Below are 18892 nucleotides of genomic sequence, written 5' to 3'. Positions count from 1 at the left end.
TTACCGCTTACTTCCCTGAACTACATATTCACATTAAGAAGATGCAGACTGGAAGTGATGGCAATGGTATGCTCTGACTTGCTGACTTCACACTTGACAAATACAACCAGACAAGGGTAAGAGCATGATGTCAGTTTATTCCTTCATTTCAATCTTGTCTGCAGAGCAGAATATGCATCCTTCTGTGAGCTCCTTTCCTTTTTCCTGATGTCAGCCATAGCCTGCTGTGCTCATCACGAGGCTCAGAGGAGGCCTCTGGACACATCCCTGAGCAGGGAAATGTCTGTACCTGTCCATGCTCCTGAATCTTTTGACAGCAGAGGCAGAATACACCTGGCCAAGCCCTAGTTTGCAAAAGCAAAGAGTCCACAATGCACCTGCAGCACACACAAGGGAGCCTGTGCATGTCTGTTCTCACTCCTACCATAAATCCATGACAGGACAGAGGAAAATGGGACACAGGGAACAGACAGGAGAGACCATGATCATGATGTGCAATCAGCACAGTGTAAGAAAAATCACTTGTCCTTCAGATTTTGTCTCTCACCCTATTTTGATAACGAATTACTGAAATGTTCTTTTTTGCAGCCCTAAAATCTGTCCTTTCAGTGCCTGGCACATCAGCATGCTGACAGCATAATCAGGATTTCCAGCAGTTCTGTACAAGGATTGTCCTCTGTGGGTGAAAAAGCTACAAGAAATGTGCAGACTTCATCCTCTTCTAATTACTCCAGAAATCTGCATGTTAACAGGATATCATTAAGACTGCAAAGTAATTAAACCGTGTCAACATCTGCAAGAGGGAGCAAAATTTGCACTCTTGGAATGTGCTTTGACTGCATTTGAGTAGCCCCACCGAGGGACTCTGCTGCTGATGTTCTGCCAGAACTGAAACCACCAGTGTAGAGGAAGTTTTTGTCTTTTCCAACCATGGAAGCACAGAGAAGTGGGGTTGGTGAGGAGTTCCTGATCTCAGTGAGCCTTATCTGCTGCCAGGCAGGGCTGCTCTTGCCATTCCTGGCAGACCACAGCCTAACCTGTCCTTAATGGCCTCAAGTGGCAGAGGCACCACAACCTACCCAAGCAATCAGAGACCTCCTCTTGGATCTGGCTTGACTCTCTCTCACTGGAGAAAACAATTTTTAAAATTGATTTTCTCTACCCTCTGGTCCACAGAGCAGTTTATCACTCATATAGCATAATTCACATGCAATTCTAAGCTATTATTGCATCCCTCTGCCCCAGCTTTTATTCTGCAGGCCAAGCAATCCCATTCTGCCCTCAGAAGTGATGTTATCTAGGTCTGGATCATTCCCACCACTCCTCCATGAATTTCCTCCAACTGTTCTTCCTTGAAGTGCAGTGCCCAAACTGGACACTGTGTTCCAGCTGAAATCTTTCCAACACTGGGACATCTTGCATGTTCTGTTTAGTTACCCCAGAAAAACATTAGTATTTTCAAAAAAAAGCTTTACATTAGTGACTATTATTCAGACCATGAGGCACAATAAGTTCCACATAGTTTTTCAAGGAATTACCAGAACTGTCCTGTAGTCATAAATGTGCTTTTCCTGCCCAAGGAATACTTCTCTGCACTTGACTCAGTGTCAATCCATCCTGCTTTTACTAGAACATTCCTTCAAGCTGTCAGCATAATTCTGAATGCTACCCTTGTCTCCCAGTGATTTAGCAGCCCTTCCCTTCTTCATGTCAGCTAAAAATTCAACACTCATCACCTGTCCCACTGAGGCCACCGATGACAACAATGGTGAAAAACAGAACAACTTCTTCAATAATATACCTTTCCACTGGAGTGCTGGACCAGTGATACCTGATATTTGGTACAATTCCACCAGTGTTGCACAGATTCCACATTGGTTTCACTAAAGACACACTTCCCTCTTTTTTTTATGAACCCATCACAAACATTAATGTCAAAATCATTACTGGAAGTTGAGCTGTTTGACCTCCTTTGTGCCTCCCCCAGCTGTACAGCTTGCTATCAGTTCTGGAAAGACATTTTCAAGTCTTTAAAAGTCACATTGGCTGTTACTGAACTCCTTGGTCTCCTTCAGGTGCTTATACATAATTTGTTTGCTCCAGTTTTTCCAAGAACAGAACAATTTACCTGTCATTCCCTTTTATCTCTTTACAGACATTATGCTTTTTCTTTCCCACTCATTCAGCACTTGACCTGTCTTGCCTGAGTTTCAGAAGTAATGACAAATGCTCCTGAGATTGCTTTAGCTAATTAAGTAATCTAGAATAAAGTTTATCAGGCCCATCTGTCCTGAAAAGATTAAATATGTCTGAATACACTCTAACCTGTTCTTGTCCTTTTTTAACTTGTGGTTTTACCCTCTGTCAGAATACCATGAGCATGTTTGAGGGTGCGACTCAAATGCATCAGAGACAGCAGTTCTGGACCCTGAGATGAAATTTAATCTAATTTCTTGTCCTCACACCAAGCTGTGAATTCCCTTGAATGATAAAGCCCCTCATACCTCCGTTCATTGTCATCAAGATGAGCAAAGAGCACGTTCTTGGAGATGGCCTTGGCCAGAGCAGTCATGGTTTTATAGTCCTTTGGAATAACCTGTAGAGAAAAGAATGAAAGGTAATTACATGCCTGATTGTATTCCCTCACAAATCATGAAATCTACAGAAAATTCCACTATTCAAGAAAATGGATGTGGTTTGATTTCAGGCACTGAGACAGGATTAGGCTATAATATAAAGCCACCAAGAAAGTAATAAATTACACTTTTGATAATGTGAGGATAAGAAATTTTGTTCTCAAAATGAGACTCAGAAAGGAAGTATAAGATCAGGGAATGACTGGGGAGAAGGATATCCATAAAATACTATAATTAGGAGGTATTGGCAGCTGTGTAGACTCCTTTCAAATATCTTGGACTGAGGAAAATGTATTTTATGTTCCTCTTCCTTCCAACCCATATCAGAAGCAAACTACTTTAAAAACTGTGAAAACAGCAACATTTCTTTAGGAAAAAGGTAAAAATGTGTTGAATTCATCATATTTTTCAGTACTGCCTGTGGTGTAAGGAACCAAGCTCCTGATAGGCCCTCGTGAGTCAAAATCCTGTGCCTTGGCTTCGTGGCAAACAAGCAGAATTTCCATTTGAGAATGAAGAGGTCTTTATTTGTTAACTGGAGAGTTGTCAAAAGTCCTGTTGTGCATGAATTTGCTTAAAATAAAAGTTGAAATTGAGGAGTATTTCCACTTTGGAAAGCTAAGCTTTCCATTTTGGTAAACATTTAGGTAAGATATCAGTAGATAATATATCTCTCTATTTGTCAAGTATCTTCTCCTATCAGTCAGAGACTCCAAGAGTAGGAGAGACACAAGAAATTTGTAACAAAATTATGACCTGTCAAAGATATCCATTGTCTTTGATAATGTGATTTTCCTTAATAGTTTAATTACAACAGGACAGAATCAAGCATAGCAAAAGTTTTAAGTGTTAAATTAACCTTACTGCAATCTGAAAATCACAATCTGTTTGTCAGTCTCAATTACTGCACAGTAAAGATCTGATAAGGGGCATTTAGCTCTTACATTTTCTTATGATAGAAGTAGTGTATCTGTCTGTTGCAAGTTACTTGTGCTGATGTGCAGGTACTTCCCTTCCTTCATCCTGGAAAGGCAGGAACTACCCATCCAACCAAAAGAAGGATGCTTCAAAGGGTAAAACTGATGTAGAACCAGTTCCCACAAAGAATTATCAAGATTTATTTCACAGGAAAATGCTGCACTGTGAAGATCTAAAGTTAAACTGACTTCAGACCTCTCTTGTATTGACTGCTGCAGAAATCAGATTACTCCAATCAAGTCTAGAGAAGTATACATGCACAAACTGCAAATTTGTATCAGAGTGAAACCTGATCTAATTATCTAAAAGTTTAAATTTCTCAGTGTTAAATTCAGCCAGTGTGTTATTCTTGGCTTTTACCCTATCAGAGGAACACTGGATTGAATTGCAGACCTGAACCCTTGCTCTATTAAGAATACACCAGCTCAGCTTACTGCTGATGAGCCAAAGGGGTAAACAATCAGATCACTAAGACACTCAACTCCAGCCTTTCTGTCTGATTATGAAATGCCACAGAGTAGCTTTCCTCAGTGTAAATTTGCAGCAGTGAAAGCCACAAGACTTTGTAGGTTTGTTGGGGCAGGGACACAGAAAACACAGGAGAAACTCTCTAGGTGTGACCAGGCATCTGACCAAAGTCAAATGCTGCTAAGAATCACTCGGCCATTTCTTACATCACTCTTCCAAATAATCACTGAATGTTCTCTTCAAGCTGATCACCCTCTTTAGAGCAAGATTCCTGTTCTGTTAGTTGTTAACTGTGTTGTCAGATGTGTTGACAAATATTGCATTCTCTAGTTCAAGGATGAACTAACCCTCCACAGAGATCTTCCCCGGAATGAAGCCATGCCATGTGCTTGCTCAAATCACAAAGCTAAATCTCTTTTGACTTTCTCTCCAGGGACATAACTCATTTCACTGCCTCTAGCACTACTCATGCTACAGCTCTCCCCTTCAAGGGATCCTTCAAACTGGCTTATAACCCAGATGTGCTTCCATCCAACACCTGAATTCAAGCCAGCGGTTCCTCCTGACTACTATCTAAAATTCCATCTGTTTGCAATAGTCTAACACAACCTTTGCCTTGCTTTTTAATCTTTTAAATTTGTTCCATAATTTGTCCTTTCAGTGTCTCCTTTTATTTCTCTGTTCTAGAAATCACACATCCATGGGTTTCACCATGGGATTCCTTTGCTTATGGCGGAAGACAAAGCACTGACACAAATCCTCCCAGTGCTAGTTCTCTATTCCTTCCAGCATCTGTAGCTCTACAAGAAACTATCCCCTAAATTATTATTATTTAAGGTCAGTCAGTTCCTAGGAAATCAAAATCATAACAGGACTAGTCAAAGAACACGCAGAACATGATCTGCATTGCTGCTTCTGGTTCTTGCCTACTCATGCTACTGTCAGGGCTCACTGACATCACTACTGGGAAATGAAGAAAACAAAGTTTACTTCAGGTTCCATTATAAACATAAAAGAATTGCTCAGGGGGGTGGGAAGGGATGTTTCCTTTGATTTTCAGAAGAGTCAGATGGAACCCATAATAAGCAGAAACAAATGGGATCTCTTCATGGAAGTTTTTTGGGGGGATATTGCAAAATGCACAGAAAGAAAAGTGTTTTAAAGTGGCTTCTGAAGTATCACACAGTTTTTTAACATTGCAAGGCATTCATTAACAGCTTGACCACAGTGCTGTTAAAATTTGCAAATTACACTTGCAAACATTATTTAACTGCCACAAGAATACTCTTACACACTTGTTTTTAGGATTAATGGCTCTCCCAATTCTTTTTTTCTTGGGACAGAAATCCCCAGAGCAGCCAGTGAATTTGTATCATAAGCAGATGACAAAAGCACATCTGACTGCAAAGGCAAAAAGCATTCTGCCAAAAAAACAGTGACTGACAAAATGCATTCCCATAAAGAAAAAGCTCTTTGAGTTAAAGCTACTCCAGGCATGCACAAAAGCACATTAGTAGCATCTGTCAACCTTATGAAATACATTTTCAGCCTGGCTCCCTAAACAAACATGACACATGCTATTGTAATGTCTCTCTTTCAACAATCTTTGAAAGCTTTACCCAGTGTCAAAAAAATGCAGGGTTATTAAGAGATATCAAAGATATAACATAGTTAGATATTTTTGTGAAAAAGGCAGTTAAAAAGAGAGAAGCCCAAAACAGAGCTCCTAGTGAAGAAATTACCTAATTTGGGATTGGCATTTCTTCAAAGACAATGGTCACACAAAATCACCCAAGTATGGTCAAGAGACTTCCAAAATTCAGTGGATTAAGTGGTACCTTATCAACAGGGGAAATACGTGCCTGAGTGGTCTAGGAAACATAAATGACTTAGATTAAAGAAAACTTGAGGCAGATCTGACTTTTGGAAACAAAAAACAAAACAAACAGGAAATGCAGCCATAGAAAAGCTGTCTTGAATAATGAGATTTTGTGATCAAACTCAGAAGATGCTGAAGCCAGTGGTATCAAGAAAATGGCTGAGAATTACTGACCCTGTTAGATGAGCAGCACATCTTAAAAAAAAAGGCACAGTGAATGCTGAAATCTCATTGATGGGGGAAATCCTCAGTCAAGGAGACAGAAAAAGAAGTTGAGTGTGAAGGTGGTCAGGCTCTGCTTATGCCAGCATGAGGACACCACCCTCCAGGCTGGCCCAGAAGTCCAAATTAGGGACAAAACACGAGTCACTCGATTGCCTTGCACATGTGAGAGGCAGAGGGAGGGCCCAGGGTACCTTTCTGACATAGGACACAGCATCCTCCTCCGTGTACACCTCTGCACTGACCCCGCCGCGCCGGCGCCGCGCCTTCACCACCGGGTTGGGCGGCGGCGGGGAAACCTCATCGTCGTGGGAATCCGACTGGGAGCTGGACTTCTGCCGGGCCAGGATCTGCTTGCATTCCTCCTGCAAGGCAAAAAGGGACCAGGAAGCATCTCTTACTCATGGGTATAGTCAATGTGCCCTTCTTTTATGGCTATCAGCAGCCCGTCCACGTCTGTGTTTGGGTGACGGTCAGTTTGCACTGCTGAACGAAAATTACAGATTTAATGAGAATGGCATTAACCACAATGTGTGTACAGGCATTTCACCTGTTCAACTCTTTCTTACACATCATGGCACCAGTGTTTATAAAGGGCAGGCATATCTTTGCAGAGAAAGTAAAAATTCCATTGCTTACTCTCCAACATCACCCTGTTAATTTTCTCTGTTGGTTTGTACACGTCGCTGTCTCTAGCACAGATAATTTGTCAGAAGTCACACATTGATACATTAGATTGGTTTCTTCATCTTGCTCTGTTGTGCAAGCTTACTATCACCACAAACAACAAAGATGCTCCCCACTCCAGAATTTCTGCCATACAACTGATTTATAACCAATGGGACTCTTTCCAAGCAAATGGAATCCAAGGTAGGCTCCAGAGGACTATGAAAGATGGTGGCTGGCCTAGCACCAGCTGGCCAATAGGGAGGTTATTCTACAAATTTCATGCTTGTGGAACAGAGAATAAAATAGGAAAGGGAATCCCCGAAGAGAGAGTAACAAAAGTAGAGAACAGCACAGAAAACCTTCAAGAAAGGAGGTCAGAGTTGCAAGACTGTCAATTCATACACTGAATTTGACTTCCAAAGGATAGACACAATCCAGATTACCCATAATTACAGTATTTTCCCAGAGCCCCACGTTCTATCCCTCAGCTTCCTCAGATCCAAGGGAGAGCAAAAATGAGTAAAATTCCCTTTGCATCATCCACGTCTGTCAGTCAAAGGAACAGGGGCTGTCTGCTCAGACCCAGCCCTCCTCCTCAGCCCTGGCATGCTCAGCCACAGCACACTCACTGCCCCTTGGGGCTGGCTCATCCCAATCTCCACTGATCCAAGGCAGGGAGAACTGGAGGTGGGGTGGACCATAAATTCTGTTCCTTGGTACAGGAGCCAGAGAGCATGGGCACTGCACTGTAAGGAGGCAAGCTGGCTGCTGCAGCAGTAGTTTCATGTGCTGCCATCTCCTCTGTGCAGGCAAACCCCAGAGCCTGGCAGCCCCAGAGCCATGCCAAGGGATGTGCACGCAGCCATCACCCACCCCATGACTCCCTCAACAACCCCAGGAGTTTTCAGACAACTCAGCTCAGCAGCACTGCAGGCTACCCCAAAAGAAAGCAATGCTGAGCCCCCTGCACACCCCATAAACCAACATTCCTCCAACAGGGATGAACTGCCAGGACCTGGCCTCTGTCCTACAGGAAATTTCCAGTGAGATTTTCCACTCAGAGCCAGGATGGGAGTGAGAAGGGGAGGGAGCATCTGGGAGCACCAGCACGAGTGGCAGATCCCCAACGTCACCAGCTGGTCCCACTGACAGAGGAAGTGACTGATCCACAGCTCATCAGGTATGGCACCAGAAAAGGGCAGCACAGAAAACTGGCACAGGCTCACACCTTTCAAGCTTGCAAGAAAAAGGGATGATTAATATATGTTTTGCCATTGGTGTTTGCATCAAATCCGTCATGCCACCTGTCTTTTCTGGTCTTATTCCAGTCAATTTCTGCACCATCACTGGCACTGCCCTTCTCATTAACCTCTGACACCAGTCTTTGATGCACTATTGCTACTTGAAATAAATAACTGAGCTGTATTTCCCATGCTGCATGAGTCAAAGTAACAAGTCACACATTCTTGTTTTAAAGAAGGCATTACTGAAATATTTAGGGGACAAGATCAGAGGTAAAATGTAGAGGGCTGGCTAAAGATCTGACTTTTCAAGATCTTGACCTGACTCAAAAAGTGCCACCTTCTTTCTGAGATCAATTGGGGTTTAAATTTGGCTTACAACCCCGAAAATCCCAGGCCACAACACAGTTTACCTCGGTGCTGTAACCAAAAAAACAGGATTTCAGATGTATTAAATCCTTACTGAAAATTTTAATTTCACATTCAAATAGCAGCACTAGCTATGCAAAGAATTACTCAGCTAGATTTTCCTACAGTGTAAGAACTGCAAATCCTATTTCAGCATTCTCATGAACTTCTTCCTTACTCCCCTCTGTCTCGAGATTCCTAAAATACAATCAAGCAAAATATTCCAAGTACAAATATGTGCTATATATTACAATTATATTTAATATCTAGTGTTTAAAAACAAAAGCTGTGACTGAAGAATTTCAAATAACATTACTGACTGCCTATCTCTGATAGTGTTAATGGTCTCTGACTATATTAAATGAACACAACTAAATTCACCTTCTTCATGGGTTTAACTGAAAGGCAGTAAAGACCTTTCTGAAGAATTGCAGCTAAAATTTAACTAAAAGGCAAGTACAACAAGAGGGCAGTTGAGAAATAGTGTGCAGCACTTACACAGTTCTTTTTATCCAGAGCATATTTACTCAGAGAGCAGAGTAGTAGTTTGCCACATTTAATATAAAATACACTCTTCTCTCTTCAGTACACATTGCATAAAAGCCACTTCCAAGGAATTAATAAACAATATCTCCCCCACCCCAGCACAGATTTATATACAAAAGGAAGCTCAGTGAGATAAAATTAATTCTACAAAGCATGCTCTTAAACTCAAATACTTTTAGAAGCCAAGAAGATTTGAAAGGATTATAAAAGTGAGTTACTGTGTGATTCATTTTAAAAGGAAGTCTCTTCACTACAAACTCCTTTTCTACAAACAGCAGGCTCTGGACTGGCTGGTTTTCCATAGCTGCAGGCTGGGAAGGATCCCCATTCCTGAACTACAGCCTGCCTTTTGCAAACAAAGCCTTTGCTCTGTCCCGGGCTGAGCTTTCAGAGAGATGTCTTCCACATATCCTGGGGTAAAGCTGCACAAATGCAGCCAGTGTCTGGAAGGAGGAATGAGCTGTCTCAAGAGGAGTTCTCCAAACACCAATCCTCAGATGCAGCTTGATGTGAATCCTTGTGCAGAGCTCAGCTTCAAGTAAACACCTCATCATCTTTTGTTGTCATGACAACAAGTGATAGCTCTCTCCTTCTCTCTCTCTTTGGATGGCACTGATAATTCATAATCCTATTGCCCAGTTGTGTCCACCTCCAAATGAGAAAACACACGGAAGGCACAACAGCAAGGCAGTGGAACTGCCTTTGATCATTGCCTCAAATCTAAAGAACCAATAAATACAATTGCAGCAACCAATTTATCCATTGCATGTCCACTTTCAGCTACAAGAGGCTGAGGAATAAACCACAGGAATTTAGCATATTGTCCTCAGCATCTCCCTCAGATAATGCTTCCATGAACTTTTAATGAGTTTAAGCATTGCAAGTGAAGCAGCCACAATGCTGAGACAGTTTTGAGGTTTACCCTTCCTTTCAGATCACTGCTTAAGAGCACACACACACACTTCCTGGCCCAGAAGCTTTCTCCCCTATCAGCTGGAGCATCTCTGAACAGAAATTCCCTTCCTCTCCCAGTCTCTCCCTTCAGGCTTTGTCACTACCTGAAAACTCAGATGAGCTGAAGGAAGGAAAGCACCCAAGGGGGCTCCAAATCACTGTGCAGCCTTACAACAACACCCCAAAAAGGCTTTTAAAAGCAAGTCAGACATTTGATATCAAAGCTCAGTACCTCTGCTCTGCTTCCTACAATGTATACATTGCACTCAAAAACAACACCACCAAGTACACGCTAAATGTTTGGGGGTTTTTTTTCCCCTCAAGCACATTCATAAACTTTTCTGCCTGACAGACCTGGAATATTCACAGAAAATATGCAGGAAGGTTCATGCACAGGTAACTAATCTCTCTTTGCCCTGGAATTGACCCAGAGGAGATGCTCTATCAATCCTGGAGGGTTTCTAACACCCCTCACCACTCCTTGGGGCTGATGATTTACAGCAACCAATAAAAGCCAAAGGCAAAGCACTTCATTTTGCTGGAAGCATGGGACTGACTGATGCCATCACTAAAAGCAGGAAAAATCTGGGAGATCTTAATGTTCTTTCCAGTCTTATCTTTGCCAGGACAGACAATCTTTGTGATCAATTCAGCCTTGTTATTCACACAATCCCAATTATTGTTCCACTGCCTTCCCCCTGCTCCATTCTACTTTTCTTCTACAGCAATTCTAAGAAATATCTTTAAATACACTCCCTACCATCCTACCAAGGTATTTACCCCCTCCATAGCTATCCTCCCCTTTGATTACTATTTCTGCATCCCCCATCGCCTCTCTGCATCTCTGCTCATTCCCAATTTCCAGTCTAGGCAAAAATCTCCTGCCAAAAATCCACCTGCTCTGATGACACTCCAGCTGCATGGCTGACCTTCCTCAGACCCTTTACTGCCATTGTTTTACCTCCTGCAGCTTGTTCACACTTCTTGTCTTCCCCCCACCAGTGTCTTCAGCATCCCAACCCATCACCACCTCTTCCCTGCTTTCTTTGCCTCACAGCAAAGTGAGAGGTTATGTGTTACAAAACACAGACCCTATTTTTGATGCTTAAAAGCTTATATAATCAAAGAGAATCATAGCCAACACTTCTGATTCTTAAAATCCAGCCAAACAACAATGTATGCACGCATAGCTTGTGTAAGAAGAGACAAGCCCACATGAAAGTGGATTAAGTAACTTGATGAATGTAAAACAAGGCAGTTTGAGATGTGAAACAAAGACATCTTCCATGTTCCATCACTGCACTCTGGTTTTGTTAGGTTTTGCCTTTGAGACTGGGGAAGCCACTCACATTTGTGGACACACACAGTAAACAGGGAGCTCAGCTCCAATATGCTCCACACAAGCTCATAACAGCATGAGTTTGCTTATAAATAATTTTATTTCTTGGTGAAAAAGCTTTTTTTTCTCTTTCTGCTCTTATTCCCTTCATCCTGCACCCTTCCCTGCATGTAGGAAAGTTTGCCTGGGGATGGCTGTAAAAATTCACCTTGTTTTTCTTTACATCTTCCAAGAAAACTGTCACCTCTCACAGCACTGCCTGGGGCTGGCTCTGGCAATCCCAGAGGTCCCACCTGAGCTGCTTTTCCTCCAGCTCTTCCCAGTGCTGATCCCAGGGGAGAGGCAGGACAGAGGCTGCCCAAGCCTGCTCAAAAGTGCAGTCACACAGCCAGGGCACCTGCTGCTCCCACTGCTGTGCTTCTATCAGCACCTCAGGTACGTTCCTGCATGCTTTACCAACATTTCTGACCACCACGGAGATACCACCCAACTGCTTGGCAAGCTTTGAACAATATTATTATTAGGCTTTATAAAACTGCTTAGTTAATGCATTTTTTTCTATAGTTTTTTTTCTCTGTGTGATTTTGCTTCAAATCCATAACCTCTCCCCATCTTATCTGAAAGCAGTGAGTTATACTTTGCATAATAATAACCCGTACTGTTAAGAATGAATTTAATTGGTTTAGACACGTTCTGGTGGGAATCATTGACTGAAGGATTCCTTTCTGTGATAAAACACAAATACTGGGAGGGAATACTGTCGCAGAAGAAAAGCCTGGCGCTCAAACTTAGATACTCGGGTACGTTTGGGTGCGAACTCCCCGTGGTAAGTAAATAAAGAGTATTTTGCTAACAGAAATAAATATATTTGCATTTCGGTTTATCGCACAGGGCAGGGCCCGGCACGCCCGGCTGCAGTTCCGCCCGGCACCGCCAGGGGGCGCCGCGCGGGCAGCGCTGTTGACCCGCGGGCTTCGCGCTCCAAATTTGGATTTTCCCAATTTTGCCCAAAAATTCCCTTTCCGACGGCCCCGTGAGGATGCGGCACCAGCCTGCATCCCAAACTACACTGCTGAGCCGCTGGCGGTGATTTATTAGAGTAAAATAATGTTTTCTGCTCGTGCTGAGGGCGACAGAGGAGCCTGGAGAGAGCTCAGCTCCAGAAGGCACCAGCAAAGCCCAGCTCAGCCAGCACAGCCCTGCTCTAAAATACCCCACATTAAAATGGCTTCAGCAAAGCCATTTTAAACACATCCTGCGGTTTCCTGCTGCTTCCTCCTCTTTGGTGCCATTTTTTTCATTAGTTCTATTCTTCATTCAAATTCTCTGCTGTGGAACAGCTGAGCTTAGCCTGGCAAGACAACTCCACCTTTGATCACATAATCATGGCACTAAACAGCCTGACACTATGAAATTTTTGCAGTCTCAGTATGGCTAAAAATACAAAGCATTGCCTGTAATTTTTCAGTAATTGGCTTTTTCACATAAAGTAAGAACCAGAGATAAAATATGGGTTCCCTGTTTTTTTCTGCTATGTCTCCTATAGTCCTCAAGTAAACAGGACTACATTACAGCTGTTAAAATAATGCCACAGTTTCTTAGCTAACATCTATTCCCTCACTCCAAAAAAAACCAATTACAATCCCTAAGGGAAAGACTTTCCTCACTCCATCCACCAAGATCTACGCAGTCAGAGGGAAATGTAAAATAAAGTGTTCAAAGGAAATATCACAGGTTTTAAAATCTAAAGTCTCTAAACTGTTTTCAACTATTTTCTGTGCTCAAGGGCATGCTGTAGATTTTTACAAAGTAACTGTTAATGTGATCAGAGTAGATGTCATCTTGAAGTCCATAAGGTCACAGCATATAAAAGTGACTTACAAATTTCAGAATATAGAAACATAGGCTGATTCCCAGCAATTACTGGCAACTTAAGCAGGTCCTGCCAGTATTAAATGAACAGAAAAATGTACATTAAAGTTTTCCCACAATTATTTTCAAGAGTAATGGTTTTTGACATTGTACTTCATACAAATAAGCTGCAGTTAGAAAGGCTTTGGGGGGAGTGTTCTTTCTAACACTGGCACTCCTTCAGAATCAAACATCAAACATCAAACCTCAGTCTCCAGTACTTTATTCAGAAGTTTTTATTCATGTTCTCCCTTTACAGCCCTCTCAGGCCATGCTGTGAGTGAAGAGTGGCCCAGCCTCAGAGCTGAGCCCACATCCCCTGAGCATTACCTCACTGCTGGCTCTGCTCTCAGTGCTCCAAACACCAATTCCTGCCAGAACAAACCTGCTCCTGGTGTGTGACACCTAGGAGTGACACCTGGGGACAGCGGGTGTGCTGGGGTCAGGGTTATTCCCTGGCCCATTGTCATCCAGCAGCAGGCTGAAGGCAATGGACCCAACTCTGATGTCATCAGAAAGTGAGAAACACTTATGATCCTCTCTGATCTTGCATATCACAATAAATCTTACTTTTATGGTTGATTTTATGAAATTGAGTTAAAAATTAGCAAAATTAAACATACTTTTTTTTATTTACTTCTGTGGTAGCTCCAGTACCTGGATGTGGATCAAGCTCCACTTGTTTTCCACAAGCTCATTTTTTAACCACTTGAAAAATATCCTACACTTCATCTCTAAACTTCCCACACGTGTTTCTGACAGATAAACTGTTCTTCTCCTGCTCTCTTCAGTGGAATGTGTTGTTTATCTGAATGAGTTTGGAAAATAACCCCACAATACCACACTTAGGTGAAAAATGCATTACTTTGTTTAGAAAATCATTATTAACACAAAGATTTTCACTCCTCTCCCTCCACAGGACCAAATTGAAGGACCAAATTAAAGTGAATGTGCCATGTCAGCATTGCACATTTACAAAAACCTAATGAACAATTGCTAAATTCACAATTCCATTAGGATTCTTCAAATTACCTGTATATGACAAGTGTATAAAAACAGGATAAAACTTACTGAAAGTTTTTTTCTATCTTTAGAAGTCTTCCTTTCAACTGCTCTCACACAACCAACTAAGTCAAAATATTATTCTACAGCAGAAAATCCTTCACAGTACAATTTATCCCAAGGAAGTCCTTGGAGAGGTTTGGGCAACAAGGGAGTCAAACTGCTGTAGGAACAAGAATTACAGTGCTGGAAACCTCCAGAAGGAGCCTAAAGCCTCCAGGCTCAGCAGGCTCAGCCCCCAGGCTGCTCTAGAGAGGCAGTGCCAAGATTGTGTCCTCCCACAGCAAGCACAATATTCCCTGCAGTTGATGCCTTGATGTTTCTAAATCATCTTCCATTTTGAGACAAGTGATATCCATCAGCTCCTGTGCTGGCATCCTGATTGATGTCCTACACAATTCTGGCATCTGCTGTTCTTTGGGAAATAAGGGGAGATCACATGAAAGAAAATGTCATTTCTCAAGGGTGGGAGCTGCCCTCCTGTCTCAGGTGTGTGTGCTGTGTTAACACCAACAAATGATGATGACCAAACTCCCCCAGTACAACTCCTCAAGAAATCCCTCCAGCAATGGAACATATCCCATAATACCACAGCATATTTTAATGGGTTTTCTTTCAAGAATGGTGTTTATCCTTCTTTCCAAAAAGCCCAAAATTCCACATGTTACGACAGATAATAATTCACAACACAGTAATGAAATTCAACAATTTTGATTCTCTCAAAATAGGTCTTGGCTGTCAGAAGTTCAGAATATACAGAATTAAGAGGTCTTGGCTGTCAGAAGTTCAGAATATACAGAATTAAGAGACTGTTTCTTTTTCACAATAATCAAATACAATTACAAGCCACCTTGTACTTTGTACCCCTCTCTGATGTCCCAGGCTGCCATCGAAATGCAATGTTTGCATTTTTTTAAAACTACATGAATTTGGCATATACTCACCTATAGAAAAACGAATCTGCAAAGCAGAAAGTGAGATGCATTAAATGTTTTACATCACTGGTGATATATCAGCCTTATGTATTATCCACTGCTGAAGGAAGAAACTACTGAACCTTATCTCTCAAGCCTACAACAACACTTGCTCACACAACGTGCTCTTCCTGCAAAGACACCCCTAGGCTTTAGAGAGAATTTGTCTGGGAATGCTCTGAAATGTTTCCCCCTCTCTACACTGCTTTTGAAGGCAGTCACAGTGAGTGAGGTCTCTCTTAATGCATCCCCTGTCAGAGGATCCTGGGACAGGCACTGCAGACAGGAGAGAGCAGTGAAATTCAATAGCAAACTGTTCAAGGATTTTGAGAACTTGCTGGTTCCCTGATTTTGGTCAGTTTTAGGGGAAGGGAAAACCCCGTCACATGACACTGGAATAAACAACATTTTTTGCAGCCATAGGCAGGTTCTTCCAAGAGATGAAAGTTCAGGGTACCATGCCTCACAACCAATATGGGTCATTTTTAACAAATGCAGTTTGATGAGATATTATAATCTTGGTGCTATGCACTAAAATTTCTAAACTATAGCTAATATTATAGTAGACATCCACAAATGAAGGCTTGGGGCTTTTTTCTCTTAACAGTTTACATTTTCACAGTTGTGTGGTCATTTAAAAAAAGACAAAAAAAGTACCAAAACATTTGAAATCTTCAAACAATCTTTTTCATTTTATAAATGGAAAACGTAAAGGCACCTGAAAATCACTGACCTTTTCTAATTTTTCAAAGTGTTCTCTGAGGAACTTCATGGGTCGGTCTGGCTTTGCTATACAGAGGTTTACAATGCATTCTTTTAGAATCTGTTGGATGTTGTGTTTCTGAACATAGAGTTCACATCCCTTCAGGCTCTCATCTTCTTCCACATTGCAGGAAGCAGCAGCAGCCATCTTCAGGCTTGTAAACAGAAAACACGACCTAGGTAAGAAAATGGTGCAAGAAAGAGATAAGAGACAGATCCCAAATCCTTTGTCAGAGACATCTGAAGAGCAAAGACATTTTAGTATTGCCTGTTGCCACTGAGGACCTATTCAATTTGAACATTTAATGTTCTGGGGTTGTACGTGGAAATGCTAAACTGTGTCATCTCTGTATCATCAACATCCCACCAAGTACACAAACGGGATTTAAACTTCTAGATTGTGATCAATCTTTGAAAAAAAACCACACAAATCGGTGAAATTAACCCACGAGGCAAGGAGTTTCAAAAGCACTATTAAATGACGGCATAATGCCTTGCTTTGCTGTCCCCGTGGGGACTCGCTCCTGTCACTAGAAGCCCAGCTTCTTGCTACAGAGATTTTCGGGCAATTTTAGCATCTCTCCCTTTCCAACCAGCGACCCTTGGCTACCCCGGGGAAGCAGGGGGGGGAGCGGGCAGAGCTCCCCCGAAGAGAAGTGAGTTCCCCGAAGGGAACTTTGATGACTTGGGGGAGAACAGCCCCAAACCCTCTTTATTTCCCCCAGCAGGGTTATGACCGCTCCGTTAGGAGCCCAGAACGCCGGGGCAGCTTTACCCCCGGGGCTGTGGATGCGGGGGGTGGCCGGGGCAGTGCGGGGCAGTGCGGGGCAGTGTGGGCAGTGCGGGCTGTGCGGGGATGTGCGGGGATGTGCGGGGATGTGCGGGCAGTGCGGGGATGTGCGGGCAGTGCGGGGATGTGCGGGGCTGTGCGGGGATGTGCAGGCTGTGCGGGGCTGTGCGAGCTGTGCGGGGCAGTGCGGGGCAGTGCGGGGCAGTGCGGGGCTGTGCGGGGCTGTGCGAGCTGTGCGGGGCTGTGCGGGGCAGTGCGGGGCTGTGCGGGGATGTGCAGGCTGTGCGGGGCTGTGCGAGCTGTGCGGGGCAGTGCGGGGCAGTGCGGGGCAGTGCGGGGCTGTGCGGGGATGTGCGGGGCTGTTTGGGGCAGTGCGGGGCTGTGCGGGGCTGTGCGAGCTGTGCGGGGCAGTGCGGGGCTGTGCGGGGCAGTGCGGGGCTGTGCGGGGGAAGTGCCCCGGGCCCGGCCGGGCGGCACCGCGACAGCGCATCCCCCGGGCCCGGCCGGGCGGATCTGCCGCCGCGGTCCCTGTCCCTACCTGTGTCCCTGTCCCTGTCCCTGCCCGTATCCCCTGTCCCTGCCCGTGCCCCCGTCCCTGTCCCTGCCCCGCCGCACGGCTCCGCGCCGGGCCGGGCCCGGTAAATACCTGGTGGCCGGAGCCTCCGGTGTCCTGGCCGGCGCTGGAGGCGGGGGAAGCGGGGGCAGCGGCTCCCCTGCCGGTATCCGCACTGCAGCCGCCGCCGCCTCCGCTGCTGCCCGCCCGCCCGGGGCCGCGGGGCGCCGCGGGGACCCTCCTGCCGCTCCCGCACAAAGGCTCCGGCTCCGCCGCCGCCGCTCGCCCGCAGGAAGTGCCGCCGCCGTCACTCCCCGGCGGGCGCGGCCTCCACCGCCGCCTCCGCCGAGAGGCGGCACGGAGCCCTCCCGAACCGGGCGGCACCGAGCCCGCCGCTCCGAACCGGACGGCACTGACCCTGCCGCTCCGGGAGGCACCGACCCCGCCGCTCCGGGAGGCACCGAGCCCACTGCTCCGATCCGCTCCGGGCGGCTCCGACTCCTCTGCTGTGCACCCCTGCACCGCACCGACCCGCTCTGCACGGTACTGCCCGGCTCTGCACCGCACGGACCCGCTCTGCACGGTACTGCCCGGCTCTGGACCGCACGGACCCGTTCTGCACCGCACGGACCCGTTCTGCCTCGCTCTGCACCGCACGGACCCGCTCGGACCCGTTCTGCACCGCACGGACCCGTTCTGCAACGCACGGACCCGCAGGGTACGGCAGGACCTGGCCCGGCTGCCAGCCCAAGGACAGGCCAGCGAAGGGAGACCAGCCTGGCTACCATGGAGAATGGCCCGGCCGTTCAGAACAGGCCTGGCCACGAAGGACAGTCTGGATGTGTGAAGTGGCCGCACCATGAAGGATGGGCATGGCCATGAAGGACAGCAGCCTGGCTGTGACACATGGCCCGGCTGGGGCACAGAGGACAGGCTGGCCATGGAACCTGCCCTGATCATCATGGGTGATCAGCTGGCCCTGCAGGACAGGCTGCCAAGACAAGGCAGGCGCTGCCAGCCCTGCTGAGCACCCACAGCCCAGGATGGGCTGGGAAGGGCTGGGAAAGGCTGTGAAGGGCAGTTCACCAGCTCTGCCCGGGGGTATTTAGAGCAAAGCCATCCCAGGCAGTAGCACCTCTGTGCCAGGCCGTGAGGAGTGTGGTCCCAGCTGGCACTCAGCCATGGGTCAGCACGAGCTGTCAGGAGTGCTCCAGTGCACGCTTGTGTTCCTTCTGTTGCCAGGAAATTCACATCCATGGTTCCCATAGAATAAAGGGCGCAACAGGACTCCGAAAGATTACAGTCAAGCTAGGAGAAGCGCAAGAAGGGAATAAACTCTGCTGGTAAACACACGGCTATTTTAAAATAATTTGAAATAGTTCTGTAGTTTATTGCACTTTAGATTTGGTGTGATCACTCAAGAAAAGGACCCTGAGAATCTTTTTGGTTTGATGTGTGTTCCTTGCAGTCACCAGAGGAGAACACAAAACATGAGGTTGT

General features: G+C 45.2%; 1 protein-coding gene across 2 annotated transcripts in view; it reads right to left on the bottom strand.

The window, feature by feature from the left end:
• PRKAR1B (protein kinase cAMP-dependent type I regulatory subunit beta) overlaps window positions 1-17671 on the bottom strand; it is a 92454-nt gene extending 74783 nt beyond the window's left edge. The window contains exons 1-4 of one of the 2 annotated variants that reach the window (XM_030958021.1): window positions 17486-17671; window positions 16021-16225; window positions 6378-6548; window positions 2505-2596 (exon numbers count right to left, since the gene is read on the bottom strand). In XM_030958021.1, coding sequence (XP_030813881.1) covers window positions 2505-2596; window positions 6378-6548; window positions 16021-16197 — 440 coding nt within the window. In that variant the 5' untranslated portion in view covers window positions 16198-16225; window positions 17486-17671. The remainder of the gene's footprint in view (window positions 1-2504; window positions 2597-6377; window positions 6549-16020; window positions 16226-17485) is intronic. The other variant, XM_030958020.1, reaches the window with a different exon arrangement.
• Between the last annotated feature and the right edge of the window lie 1221 nt (window positions 17672-18892).

The sequence above is a fragment of the Camarhynchus parvulus genome, chromosome 14 (assembly GCF_901933205.1).
Source record: "Camarhynchus parvulus chromosome 14, STF_HiC, whole genome shotgun sequence".
Lineage (NCBI taxonomy): Eukaryota > Metazoa > Chordata > Aves > Passeriformes > Thraupidae > Camarhynchus > Camarhynchus parvulus.
The sequence above is the reverse complement of the archived record's forward strand: the minus strand, read 5'-3'. Positions and strand labels throughout refer to the sequence as shown.